The following is a 13,702-nucleotide window of genomic DNA, read 5'->3' on the forward strand; positions in this document are numbered from 1 at the left end:
ACGAGCAAGAAGAAATCATCGACAGAGAACTTGATGTGAAACCCATAGACCAAGTCCAGAAAGGACTCACTGTTGTTTGTGGCTGTTGTGGTCAACAACGAAGGATTGAAGCTTGAGAAGCTTTGACCTGGGTTCCTTGCAATGAAATAGAAGTAGAGATCAGAGGTGGTGGATCTGGTGGGTTTGGAGATTTTGGATTAGTGGTTTAAGTTGAGTTTCAGATCGTTGGGTTTCAGATCATTGGGTCCTTGATTGTTGGGTTTTAGATCGTTGAGTTTTGTGTTGGTTCTTGGAAAGATAAGAAAATCATACTCTTTCTTTTCTTCTATTTTCTTTGGTGCCCAAAAATTTGGGTTTTGAGTTTAGTGTTTTTGTGTTTAGGGCCAGAAATTCTGGGTTTGAGTTTTGTGTTTGATGCTTTGGTGGTGTGGGAGTTTGATTTTTCGGATTTGTTCATGTTTAATTTTGTGTTGATGTGGATCTAATGCTAATTTTTTGGGTTTTAAATTTTCTAGGTTTGTCTTCTTGTTCAAATGTTTAATGTGTTCATGTTTAGTTTCTTGTTCTTGTTTAATATGATGTGGATTTGATGCTTAATTTTGTGTTTTTATTTTCTGGGTTTTTGATTTTTGGTTTTAATTTTGTGTTCTTAAATTTGGGTTTATGTTCTTGTAATTCTTGTTCAATACACACATAGATCTCAAATCATGCGATTTTTGGTTTTTAATTTTTTTTTATTTAGTTAAAATTGATAAATTATTTTCTTTAAAAAAAAATTTAGATGCCAACGTTGCATTTTTTAATGTCAAAATAAAATTTTTTATTATTATTTTAATGGTTCTGTCTGCCACTTAGGATTTTTCCTTTAGAACACTGACGGAAAGGACTAAAATGGATGACATTTTTCTAAATAGGAACTAAATATCGTAAAAATAAGATGTAAGATGACATTTTTCTAAATAGGAACTAAATATCATAAAAATAAGATGTAGGGACTAAAATGGGAATCGGGGCAAAAAGTGCATTTCTACTGAAAAGAAAAAAACTTAGACTTTTGGTTTTGGGTACCAATGACAGAAGAAGAAAGAAAATGCCTAAGAAGGAAGAAGAAAGAAAATGCGGAAGGAAGATTATCAGCTAAGTTTCAATTTAACTTTCTATCCAAAATTTTAAAATTTTCATCAATTTTGGATTGAATTTTTGCATAACTTTGTAAACACACAACTGTGATTGAGTTGTCACAAAGGGTTTTTATTTTTTATTTTTTTTTATATTCTTTTTCAATTCACAATCTCTCTCTCTCTCTCTCTCTCTCTCTCTCTCTTTCTCTCTCTCTCTCTCTCTCTCTCTTCAACTCTTCTATCTCTCATACTTTCACCCCAAAGCAACTGATCTCTCTCACTTCTCATCTTCATTCTCTCATGGCAAAATCTAAATCACACCCACCACCACAAAAATTACATCACTAGCATTATTTTCTCACCAATCTAGGAAGGTTTTAGGGCTAAGGTGAAAATTTGCGAGGAGAAAGAGTCTTGTACAGGGAGCAGAGCACCAAGAGAGAAGACAATGAGATCAGCAAAAATTTCGGACTGAGGAATCAGTAAAAAAATTGACTTCTTACCTCATCTCTCTCTCACACCTTCAGTATCTCACAGCAAAGGAGGGTGTTGTAATGGTAGTGGTTGGGATTTGTGGGTTTGGCTTGTGTTTGTGATTTATAGGTGTACTGTATTTGAAGAGGGAGATGAGATTATTTTGGTTTTGGTTTGTAAATGGTTTTTGATATAGAGAGAGATAGGGATGAAGGGTAGTAGAAAAGAACTTAAAAGATTTGGGTTTCATTTTGTGTTTTTTTTAGTCAAAATGTTTTTAAGATAGGGACAAAAGGAAGCATTAAAGAAGTCAAAAGAGTCAGGTTTTGTTTTGTGTTTTTTTTAGTCAAATTGTTTTTTTTTTTTTTAATATTGTGGATTAGAATTAAATTAGATTTTTTGTTTTTTTATTTAAATAATGCTAATATGTAAAAATGTGAGAGTTCTAAAAAAAAGTCAAAGTTAAGTCAAAGGCTAATGAAATTAAAATTAAAATTCTATTTCAATTGAAATTTTTACCAAAAAAATTTAAGAAATTTAAATTTAAATTTAATATTGTCATTTTTTTCTGGGTAAAAATCAATTGCCTAAGTTTAAAAAAATTTAAATTCAACTCCAACTATAGTTCTTGTAGGGACTGGAATTGGATTGGTCCCAAAACTGGATTGGGCTCAAACCCCCGTGGCCCAAATAATAAATTTATAAAGCATGGATAGAAGAACTAGATCTATCCCAGAAGAAAAACGATTAGATTTAATGATTTAAGACGGTTTGACACAAATGAGATTAGAAAATCTATCCTCGGAATAGCTTAAGTAATTTGTATCATATGGTTTTCTTGAAAATAAAATTGTACAAGAGTTCCAATCTGTATCCTCCCTTTTTCTCAGTACATTTTTCCATGTTATATACTACAATCTTGGTGTCATCCTTACTACACACGTGTAGGTTAGATTTGGGGGATTCCTTCCTATCCCATCCAGCACCTCCTAGAACCATCAACTAGTAGCTGTTAGGGGTGTCCACAAAACCCATTCACCCGCTCAACCCGCCGGACCCGCCTGAACCCGAACCGCCACCACTCGAATCAACCAATCCTACGGTCGGCGGCGGGTCGCCACCCACAGAACCCGATTCCTTCGGGTCGGCCAGCGGGTTTCCTCCCCAAAAACCTGAGCCACCCGACTTGATCATAAAATCAACAAAATCCGGTGAGATTGAAAGGTTTTCCGACAAAGAGCTACTTGAAATCCACCAGATCCGATGATATTTTTTATTTTCCAACGAAGATCTACTTGAAATCCACCAGATCTGGCGAGATCTTGTCAAGATCTACTCCAGATTCGACAGATCCAGCCAAATATTGGCCAGATCTAGACCGATCCAGCCAAATATCGACACCGGTGGCGAAATATTGGAACCGACGGAGAAACCCGAAACCGAACCGACACCAACTCGAAACCCGACGGACCCGAACCGGATGATTCGACTATTAAAACGGGTTAGTTTCGGTTTCGATTTTTACCCACCCAAAAAATTCGAGTCGGGTCCGGGTCAGGCACAAACCCGACCCGTGGACACCCCTAGTAGCTGTAAGGCTGCTTGACCACTATTCAGGCATCACTTCCACATTAATGTGACCAGAGAGTTAGTTGAGAGGCATTCAAAGCGGAGGTAGCAGCTTTTGAAGATATTTGTTTACCTTTCTATTCTTATCCCTGGTCTGATGTCCTACCCTTAGTTGTGATGTAACTCCGAAGTAAGTCCTGATGATATGGCACTCAGATTTAGCTTGGACACATGTTGCTGAGAAGACTTTTGTCCTCGGACACTTATTGGACCCATTTCACATTGTCTCTACTCCTCTCTTCATTTTATTCCCCTCATAACCTTATTTGGGCCTCCTCGGATGGTCTAACATCCTTGGATAGGACCATAGGCCCAGTTAATACTGCTTTAACAATACTTCCTAATTAACTGGCCCCCCCACAGTTCTATTACAAAAATATTTCAAGAAATTCAAAATAAATTTTTATATATTTATTTTGATCATCTATCGAAATTTTGTTTTTTAATATTGTAAAACATATTACATGTCATGCCTACAACAGGTGGCTATATGTATGTTTTACTTTTACACCTAAAATTAATATATTTTTTGTTGGAAATATTTTAGTGAATAAACAAGTTTTGATACAACAAATAATATCTCCAATAATTAGCAAGGATATAAAATAAAAAGAAGTTTAAAACAATCTTACAATAATATAGAATCACGCTACGAAAACGTTGTTCTTAAAGATTGATTCGTGCCACCTGGAGTAAAACACGGTGCGATTGGTTCTCTTGGCCAAACACCCCCTAGGATTAGACTATAGCATCAACCTTCAAGATGGACGCACTTCCACTCACGAAGGTTCAAAAACAACTCTCTATTGCCTTTCCTTAGAAAAATATACATTGTAGAAAAATATGTAGGAGAGAAATATATTAGAATTGTGTATATATAAAATATAGAGCGGTAAAATATGAATTATAAAAAAGGGTGTGATGATGGGTACTTTATGGCTATTTATGACAATAATGGTCTATAGTTATTGCTTATTAATAACCCATAAAAACCCAACGGCTGTATTATCAATTATTGTCCAACAACTATTTTTATCATAATTGTCTAACAGTTATTTTACTCATAAATTTTCAATGGCTAAAAAATAAATAAATAATAAAAATGTTTGGAACACACACCCACACCAACATTTTTGTCATGTAAGATGTAACTAATTAATTAGTAAGACAATTAATTTACCAAGATGACTCACTAATTATTATAATAATTTTTATTACATATTAGTAACATGTTTTCTTTTTTTCTTTTTTTACATGTAATTTTTAATAAATTTTTGTATCGTACAAAAATTCTACTCATGTACCATTAATTTATTGCTACATAATGTCAGAAACTTGGAATGACAGAAACAAGGAACACTAATTTTATGCTGCTTTTTAACTATCCCTTTTTTTTGGGGGGAGTTTTATGTTAAATTTCTAGACCTTAGTTTGTTGATATTGTTGGCTGTTTATGTAAAATCCTAAGGAAAATTAGAAATTAGAACCCCATGTATTCTTGCCAATCAAACGACCCCCTATCTTTAAGGGAGCGAATCAAAATTTTGAAATTTTAAGGAACAAATCAAAAGAACCCCAAACTATAGAAGTGTATTTTACATTTGTTTATAATAAGTAGGGAGGGGGTTTTGAACTCAAGTTCTTATTATTGGGAGAAATAAATAATTCCAATAAGCTATATATAATACTCTTAATAATATCACTTTCATATTAGTTTAAACATTATTTTATTATGGTTTAAAAAAAACATTATTTTATTACATTTCAATCCTAATAAGTTTTTTTTATAGGACCAGTCATAATAAGTTAAAATTTTATTATGCACTATTTTTTTATAATAAAATTGCTATATTCTAATTAAAAATTAGACAATTCTTTAAAAAAAAAAAAAACTAAAATTGGACAATTATTAATTTATATTGTACTGTTAATCTAACATCTACATTGTAAACTAAACGTGTAAAACATTATACACATTTGTATAAATTTTGATAGTATAATATAAATCTTGATATAATAATGTAAACTAATAATTCTCCTTTAAAAATTTGAAAATTTTTGTTTCCATAGATTTATGGGATAAAAATTAATCAATCACTATAATACTACGGCGCCTGTTGAGAAGATCAAGTGGGAGAAAACGACAGCTCGTTTTAGGAGAAATCTCAAAAAACGGTGTATCTGGGAAAACAGGCATAAAATTCTAAATTAAAGCCTAACAAGATTAGAAGGCAACCTGTGTGTGTGTGTCTCTCTCTCTCTCTCTCGGCGGAGAAGACGATCCCATGGCGGGGCTGGGTTCTGAGAAGCAAGAAGTAGACGAGCAGCCATGGAAAGTCCTCGAATTCTACAGTGGTATTGGTGGCATGGTAATACCTTAAAAGTTTCTTCTCTCTTTTATATATTAATATAAATTTATATGTATTGTTGAAATTAAGATTAATGTTTTGTTTTGTTTGTTTTGATGTAAAATTTTATAGAGGTACTCGCTAATGAAGGCGGGTGTAAATGCAAAAGTAGTGGAAGCTTTTGATATAAATGACAAAGCAAATGATGTTTACCAACACAATTTTGGTCACCGTCCCTATCAGGTTTGCTTCACAAAACACTGCTTCTGCTTTTTGTTTTTTTGTTTTTTTTTTTTGCTTTCAGAAGTATAACTTGATAGTATAATCAAATGGGTACTCTAATATTGTACTCAATATTCTAGTTTCACTGCTTTATAAGGACAAGTGTGGTGTACAACTGTAATAATCTTGTGCAGTGAAATTCTTTGCTACAATATTCATTTTGATTATACTGTCTAATGCTCATTGAGGTTAATTGAGTTTTTTCACATTCAATGCAAAATTTTGGTTGTTTACACTTTGTCCTGGTTAGTAGTTGATATTTATCACTACCCAATTTTGAGTATTTGGTGTCAGGCTTGTAAGTCATTGAAGAAAATGAATTTTACTAATTCTTGTCACTCATTTTTCAAGTTGTTTATATATGTGCTTTAGAGGTTGGGCCATGGTGCGATGGCAAGTGCCTTCCACCAAAAGTGATAGGCCATGGGTTTGAGTCTGGAAATCAGCCTCTCCAAGAAAAATTGGGGGTAAGGTTGGCTTCCACGAGTTCTTCCAAAACTTGCAAAAAGTGGAACTTTGTGCACTGGCTACAACCTTTTTAAATCTATTCTTGGACTTAACAAAAAAATATCTGTACTTTGAGCTGCTCAGAAATGGGGATTTCTTAATTTCTGGTTGTCAAAAGTTTAGAGTTTGCCTTTTTAAGTGCTTCCTTTTTATTATCATTGGTTTGTCAAGACATAGAATTCTCTAAAGTGACAAAATTTCTCGTCTCAAATATGTTGATTGACATAGGGAAATATTCAGAGCCTGACTGCTGCTGATCTCGACAGCTATGGGGCACATGCATGGCTTCTTTCTCCTCCTTGCCAACCCTACACTCGACAAGGTGAATCATTTTTGCTTCTTGTTTTATAGATTATTTTATTAATTGGTCAATAGTTTCACAAGACATCGTACCATTAGGTCTCCAGAAGCACTCTGGTGATGCTAGGGCATTTTCTTTTCTCAAGATTCTTGAACTTATACCACATACTTCTCAGCCTCCAAGTATGTTATTTGTGGAAAATGTTGTTGGATTTGAGGTTTGTTCTTCATAATTCTGCTCAATATGTGAATTTTTAATTTCTACACTCGGTTGCAAATATTTGTTCTTTTCTACTCAATAAATTTTTTTGCTTACTTATTTTGTACTATTTTTTTTTTTGGTTGCAGAAATCTGATACTCACACAAAATTGATTGAGATATTGGAAAAGACAAACTTTGTTATACAGGAGTTTATTTTGAGTCCTTTGCAATTTGGCGTCCCATATTCTAGGCCTCGTTATTTTTGCCTGGTATCCTCTCTTTCTCTCTCTGTGGTTAAAGACTTAACTATTAATTTTTATAAGTAGAGAGAGGGAGGGAGAATGAATGAGAAAGTTGTCATGTGTGTGTATTTGGATTGATGTGTGCCGAAATATTCCATTTCAATAGGTAAAGCAAAACGCTTACCAAAGCAAAATTCAAAACTTTGCTACCAAGTGCATGTGCATAGGTTCGAATTTTGTGAGCCACTTAAACAGTAGGACCACCAAGCCAACCCTCCTAGCACGTCATTTAGATGGGACCAGGTCACCAACACTGGTTAATGAGCCTTTGTTAGATTTGGTTGACATCAGTGCATCGAAATTTGGAAGGCTATTCATCATTGTTTAATGTGGTGCATTTGGCAGGAAATGAATTCTAGAAGCTTTCAGGGATGCGAATAGACTAATAGATCTGAAGTTGGTATTTCTCAAATCCTTCCTTGAATGGATAGTTGTGGCAGGATTGTTCCTTTTTCAAACTTATTAGACTTGGTTGATCATTGAAATTTTAGAGTTTAAACTTTAACTGTGGGAGAACCTATTGTGCACTTCATGTGTACTTGGGCTATACCTTTTTTTGACATAATAAAACTTGTTACTCATCCCAAAAAAAAACCCTTCAGAAAAGGGGAAGTGGATGGAGGGTGCTTCTTAGCTAGAGCTGGGGCTTCCCCCCTGTAGTAATCGGATGAATTGGGCTGTACCTGTTCCCATTCAAAATGACAAAAGTATAGGGCAACATGAAAAACCAAACTCCCCCTCCCCCCCCCACCCCCCTTCTTTTTGTCTAATCAAGTACCAGGATGGCTGCTTCCAAGCCCACCTCCTGATCGTCATCACTCAATCACTTCCTTGTCAGTTTTGAGCCAAATTGAGATTTTACTAATAGTTGTCTTAAAATTACAATGAACTCAGTTTGGTTACTCTAATGTTAATATCTGAAATCTAGGACAGTAATTTTTGGGCATAAAGACTCAAAATTGCCCTAGGAAGAACAGAATCTAAAAAATGATATATATATATATATATATATAAATTATTCTTTTTCTTTTTTGATTTGTAGGAGTTACAAAAGCAAGCAACCAATGGGTCTTGAACCCATGACCTCACTTCCTCTTCATTCTCTATTGAGGGGCGAAGTGCCATTTGAGCCATAGTTCATTGGCATCCAAAAATTATCTGCCAACCATATCCTGGATAGTTGAAGTCAAGCTTTGGTAACTTGATTTTAGTTGGAGAAGTAAGCTATTTCCTTTCTAAGATTTCCAAACATTTTTTTTTTTTTGGATAAGTAACATAAAATTTTTATTAAAAGAACACAGCCCCGTACATAGGAAATGTACGAAAGGGGCAAAAACATCAAGAAACCAAATTACAATGATCAAGCAACACAAGAAGGGAAATACAAGAAAAAGATGGTAAAACAAAACACCATTCGAGAAGAGTAAAAAAGAAAAAAGACTCAAACTCAAGAATGGACCGTTCGTGACCCTCAAAACTTCTAGAATTCCATTCCTGCTAGATGCACCACATCAAACAGTGTGGCACAATCCTCCATATAACTATATTATGATGTTGCCTGAAATTGCATGACCAACAATCGAACAAATCCACTACCCTTCACGGCATCACCCAACAAATACCAAACAAGCAAAAGATCATACTCCACATCTCAAATGCTATAGGACAGTGAAGGAGGAGATGATCTACGGATTCCCCACACCTTTTGCACATAAAACACCACTCAAGAACAACAAAATACCTCTTTCGAAGATTATCTATAGTTAGAATCTTGCTTGAAGCCGCAGTCCAAGAGAAAAAAGCTACCCGAGGAGGAATCTTCGATTGCCACACCATTTTCCAAGGGAAGGAAATGATAGTAGAGGGGGATAGAGAATGATAATACCCACTCACCTTGAAGCCTTGATTGCTGGCTGGCTTCCAACAAAGTTTGTTAGAACCAACACCCCGCATCTTTGTGGAATAGATCAAAACCATAAACAAATCCAAAGATTGTGACTCTTGATCGTTCATTAAACGACGAAATTGTATGTCCCAAGAAATTCTCCCATTTGCGTAATGCATAACCTCAGAGACCGAAGCATCCCTTGTCCTACTAATATTATGTAAATCTAGAAACGCCTCCTTAAGAGGACGATCCCTACACCACACATCATCCCAAAACTTCACACGAGTACCATCACCCACATCATACTGAAGGAACTTGGAAAAATTCAACTAGCCACTTCTAATGAACTTCCACAAACAAACACCATATGCCCTAGACACAAATTTTGTGCACCAACCACCCCACTCATTCCCATACTTCGCCTCAATGACACTTCTCCAAAGGGAATCATTCTCCAAACCATATCGCCACAACCATTTTTCTAATAAGGCAGAATTAAACCTTCTCAAACGCTGAATGCCTAACCCTCCATTCTTCATTGGTCTACAAACCTTAGACCAATTTACTAAATGAATTTTACGATAGATAGGTAGATAAATAATAGGTAGGTAAATAATTGTCCAGTAATTGATTTTCTGTTGCCCCATTTTTTTGATAGGTAATAAAGAAATGCTAATATTAAAAAAAAAAGTCACCCAGGTATGCAAGAACTGGAAGTATACTGGGGTAAACAATTAGTTACAAAAATTACATAAATCTTGTAAATCAACAACATAAAATAAAGAAAGGCCCCTCAAAGCTGACAGCCAGTCTAATAAAGTTCTAAAAAAGAATAACTTGAGTTCAAGCATGGTTCTTTATGTATCTTCAAAACTTCTGCTATTTCTTTCCATCCAATTGTATTACATCAAACAATGGGGGATAAGGATAACCATCCAAACGCAATCATTCCGATGACGACCAAACTAACCTCGCCTACAAGCTAGTAATTCAACAACAGATTTTGGCATCACCCAATATACTCCAAGCAAACCCAAAAACATGTATCACAGATCTGAAGCAATAGGGCAATGCAACAATAGGCGATCAATGGATTCACCATTACATTTACACATATAACACCAATCTGTAATCCATACCTTTTTCCTCAAATTGTCAATTGTCAAAATTTTACCCAATGCTGCAGTCCATACAAAGAAGGCCACTCTAGGAGGGACCTTGGGTTTCCTATTTTCAGAAAGTAGGTTCATGCTAATGAGGTTTATGAAATGGATTCTTATATTCTTTGGCATTTTGGCCAAGTAATGTTTTTGCTTAAAAACTGAGTTGGAGGCACCTTTCCACTTATTCTGTAAAGGTGATATTGTTGTAGATGGCTGGTGATGGGGTTGATATATTTATTAATTTTCAATCTGACTGTAGAAGCTTTGGTTTCAACATTGATGGGTAGATAATCACGTTTATAGATTATGTTTCTATTTATTATATAAGATCTCAAGTTATTCAGAATTTGGCAACTCTTTTTGTTAAGAATTGTAATCGATTTGTATAACCCATGTTTGTCTACTTTACACTTTACAGGCAAAAAGAAAACCTTCTTGTTTTCAAAATCATTTCCTGAATAACAAGCTGCTTTGGTCTCCAATCCCATTATTTGGGCATGATGATACCACAGTGGCCAATGAACATGATCAATCACAAGAGAACTGGGATAGATTGCTTCAGTCATGTGAGCCAGTACAGAAATTTCTTGAATTCAAAAATCATAGCAACCAATCGGATACCGAATCTGGTTGTCTGGACACCACCCATGTTTCTACTGAAGCTTTTGGAGATCTTGAGAAAAATGATAAGGGGAATGAGCTTGTTGGTAGCTCTTTAGACCAGTACTTTGTTCCATTAAGCTTGATAGAGCGGTGGGGAAGTGCTATGGGTATCCTTAATTTCTTTTGCTTGTCATCATTGATGTCCCTGATTTACTATGTTTTATATTGACTGAATCTCTTTCTCTTGATATCCTTGACAGACTTTAGATATTGTTTATCCTGATTCAAAGCGTTGCTGTTGTTTTACTAAAAGTTATTATCGGTATGTGAAGGGGACTGGCTCACTTTTGGCTACTGTCCAGGTAGGATTTCTTTAATCTGTGGTAGGTTCAGAATCACATGCTTAGAACCGACTGGGGCTACAAGTTAAGCTAATTGGATGGTTTGTTAAAAAAAAAAGAAAAAACCCAATTGCTTTTTTCAGGAGAAAAATAAAAAATTAAGCTTGCTGTTTATATTATTCAAGCACCTCTGATATTAAATATTTAATGGTATTGTTAGTGTTTTCATTTTGACCCAGCCGAGTTAGTTTGATCCAAATAGTCAATTTAGGCATCAACATCACGCTATGGTTTTAAAATGTTGGGTTGGATATTGGCATAAGGCTGTTTGTGTCAAATTTTACCTTGTCTTACAAAACTCTGAATAATTTTGTTACATCTTGTTCTATTTGGTCTGTGCAAAAAATGCCATATTTCTTGATTTTGCTACCCCTTTTTTTTCGCTGGGGTCTTCAAATAGGATCTTTCCATGTCTTTCTGTAGCCATGACTTGTATAAATTGTGCAAATGCAGCCAAAGAAGAAAGGCAAGTCATCCCCATTGAAGGAGCAGTGTCTTAGATTTTTTACTCCTAGGGAGGTATGTGCATTCTGCTCTCTCTCTCTCTCTCTCTCACCAATTTTATTTTTTTCCCTAATACTGACAGAGGTCCCCCACCCCCCAAACAATTAGGTTGCTAATCTACATTCTTTTCCGGAAGATTTTCACTTCCCGCAGCAGATAAGCCTTAGACAACGGTATGTTTATCCATAATATATGCACATCACAGATTTCTTTTCTATTTTTTTAGGTGGTGGAAAAATGGAATTAGCTATTATTTTACTTCTGGAACTGCATCTGCTGTCTACAAAATCAGCTATTACCTCTAAACAGATTAATTATAGAAGATTGCGTTGAGTTAAATGGGTAATGATTTAGATTGTCTTAAGTTAATCTGTAATGATTCGGTTTCTTTTGCTGCAGGTATGCATTGTTGGGTAACAGTTTAAGTATAGCAGTGGTTGCTCCCTTACTCCAATATCTATTTGCCGAACCATTAGTTCAACAGATGCAGATTTTTCCATCCAATGACGCATATACCCATAACTAATTTTCTAGATATGTGATGTGATTAACTTAATAATCAAATGATGCCACAACTTTGAAATTATTAGGACCTAGGTAGCAACCCAACTTTTATCCCATCCTTCTATGGCAATGACTTGGAGGGGAAGTCAGAAGCCTATTACTGATTCAAGATATTGCCAGCTTTGTAAGAGAAGGTAAACAAATGTCGACAGGTTTTAAATGCACTCGTTAAAAATGCTCTAGAAGACGTGATTCTGTTAATGACATGCAAAAGTAAAATTCCTCAAGGCGTAAAAACCTCCCAAGACACTATTTTATCAATCCAATAGTCTTTGTATTGTTAAGCTATGTGTGTGTGTGTTTTGTTTGTTGGTTTCTTGTTTTTTATCAATAGAACTGAACACAACTCCATTACAGCTACAAGTTTGGTAAATTAGAGGCCACCAGGTTCCTAAAAATAAAGGACACTCCACACGTAAATAAGAACACTATTGAAAAAATGTATGTTGCTAAAGCCAGAGCTACTTTGAGCTTTTCGGCCCCAAACAAACTATGGAAACCATTTAGGCTGCTTGATGTTTTCCACCAGATGGCCCTGCATGGATAAATAGGGAGCTTGGCTGTGCAACTCCCTTAGAACCTGTGCTCAGAGCCTTCAAAACAATTTTCGCCAAAATCGACCACATGTTTCAGCAACTCCAGCACCATATTTATGTGTTCCCCATACTGCTACTGCAACACCATGGCCGCAACTACTTGTCCATCGGAGTCATGCACGACAATAGCACCCAACCTGGTCATGCTCAACCTTGACTGCTGATAAACTTCAAAGTTAAGCTTGTACAATCCATGGTGGGGTAACAGCCAGTATTTCAACAAACCAGTACCAGAAGGACAGCAACATTGATTTCATAACCGCACCAAGCAATTCTGTGAAGTAGGAATGAGCCGGGGCAAGCTTTGTTAAGGGTAGCTCATTGCCACTCCAGACTAGCTTTGCTGTCCTCTACTGCTCCATAGCCAAATCGCGTAGAGCACTGTCTCCTCCCTTCCCACCCATCTCACATCTTCTATCAGGGAATACTCTATGCTTCAAGAGATAAGTTTTAGTTGGGAGAATATCAACACACGTCCTCCGCCATGAGAAACCATAGGACACTACTTTTGTACGTGGATGGGGTTGGAGGCCACTTATCCTCCCCAATCCTAACTTTCTGCCCATTACTAACTGGCCGTTTCACCCTCATCTCAAGGACCTGGGCTGCCTTCTAGAATACTCTGCCAAAGCATATGATGCATTTTTTGTCACTCTAGCCTCCATAAAATAGCAATCAGGGAAGTACTTTGATTTCATCACACAGAAGAGGAAGAGTAAGGAATTCATGTTTTGCAACAAATACCAACCCTATGTTGCCAATAATGTTACTTTTGCATATCTGAGGAAACCAATTCCTCTTGATTTTGGGAGGCATAA

At 35.7% G+C, this 13,702-nt stretch overlaps 1 protein-coding gene across 2 annotated transcripts; it reads left to right on the top strand.

The window, feature by feature from the left end:
- Positions 1 to 5,369: 5,369 nt before the first annotated feature.
- Positions 5,370 to 12,576, top strand: LOC115974994 (tRNA (cytosine(38)-C(5))-methyltransferase 2). 2 transcript variants are annotated; one of them, XM_031095616.1, is made up of 10 exons: positions 5,370 to 5,593; positions 5,705 to 5,815; positions 6,590 to 6,683; positions 6,761 to 6,879; positions 7,010 to 7,132; positions 10,635 to 10,986; positions 11,087 to 11,181; positions 11,674 to 11,739; positions 11,833 to 11,897; positions 12,124 to 12,576. In XM_031095616.1, the coding sequence occupies exons 1-10, from the start codon at positions 5,510 to 5,512 to the stop codon at positions 12,248 to 12,250; spliced, it is 1,236 nt and encodes a 411-aa protein (XP_030951476.1). In that variant the 5' UTR covers positions 5,370 to 5,509; the 3' UTR covers positions 12,251 to 12,576. The 2 variants fall into 2 exon arrangements, with proteins under 2 accessions (XP_030951476.1, XP_030951477.1); XM_031095617.1 differs by having other exon boundaries at positions 5,498 to 5,593; positions 6,769 to 6,879.
- The last annotated feature ends 1,126 nt before the right edge of the window (positions 12,577 to 13,702 follow it).

This window comes from Quercus lobata, chromosome 2, assembly GCF_001633185.2.
Source record: "Quercus lobata isolate SW786 chromosome 2, ValleyOak3.0 Primary Assembly, whole genome shotgun sequence".
NCBI lineage: Eukaryota > Viridiplantae > Streptophyta > Magnoliopsida > Fagales > Fagaceae > Quercus > Quercus lobata.

Bases quoted from the DNA above. Each gene is read 5' to 3' on its own strand.
- LOC115974994 (XM_031095616.1), top strand. From the start codon at position 5,510: ATGGCGGGGCTGGGTTCTGAGAAGCAAGAAGTAGACGAGCAGCCATGG. The intron at 5,594-5,704 runs GTAATACCTTAA...AAAATTTTATAG, and splicing joins ACAGTGGTATTGGTGGCATG to AGGTACTCGCTAATGAAGGC. The intron at 6,684-6,760 runs GTGAATCATTTT...TCGTACCATTAG, and splicing joins CCAACCCTACACTCGACAAG to GTCTCCAGAAGCACTCTGGT.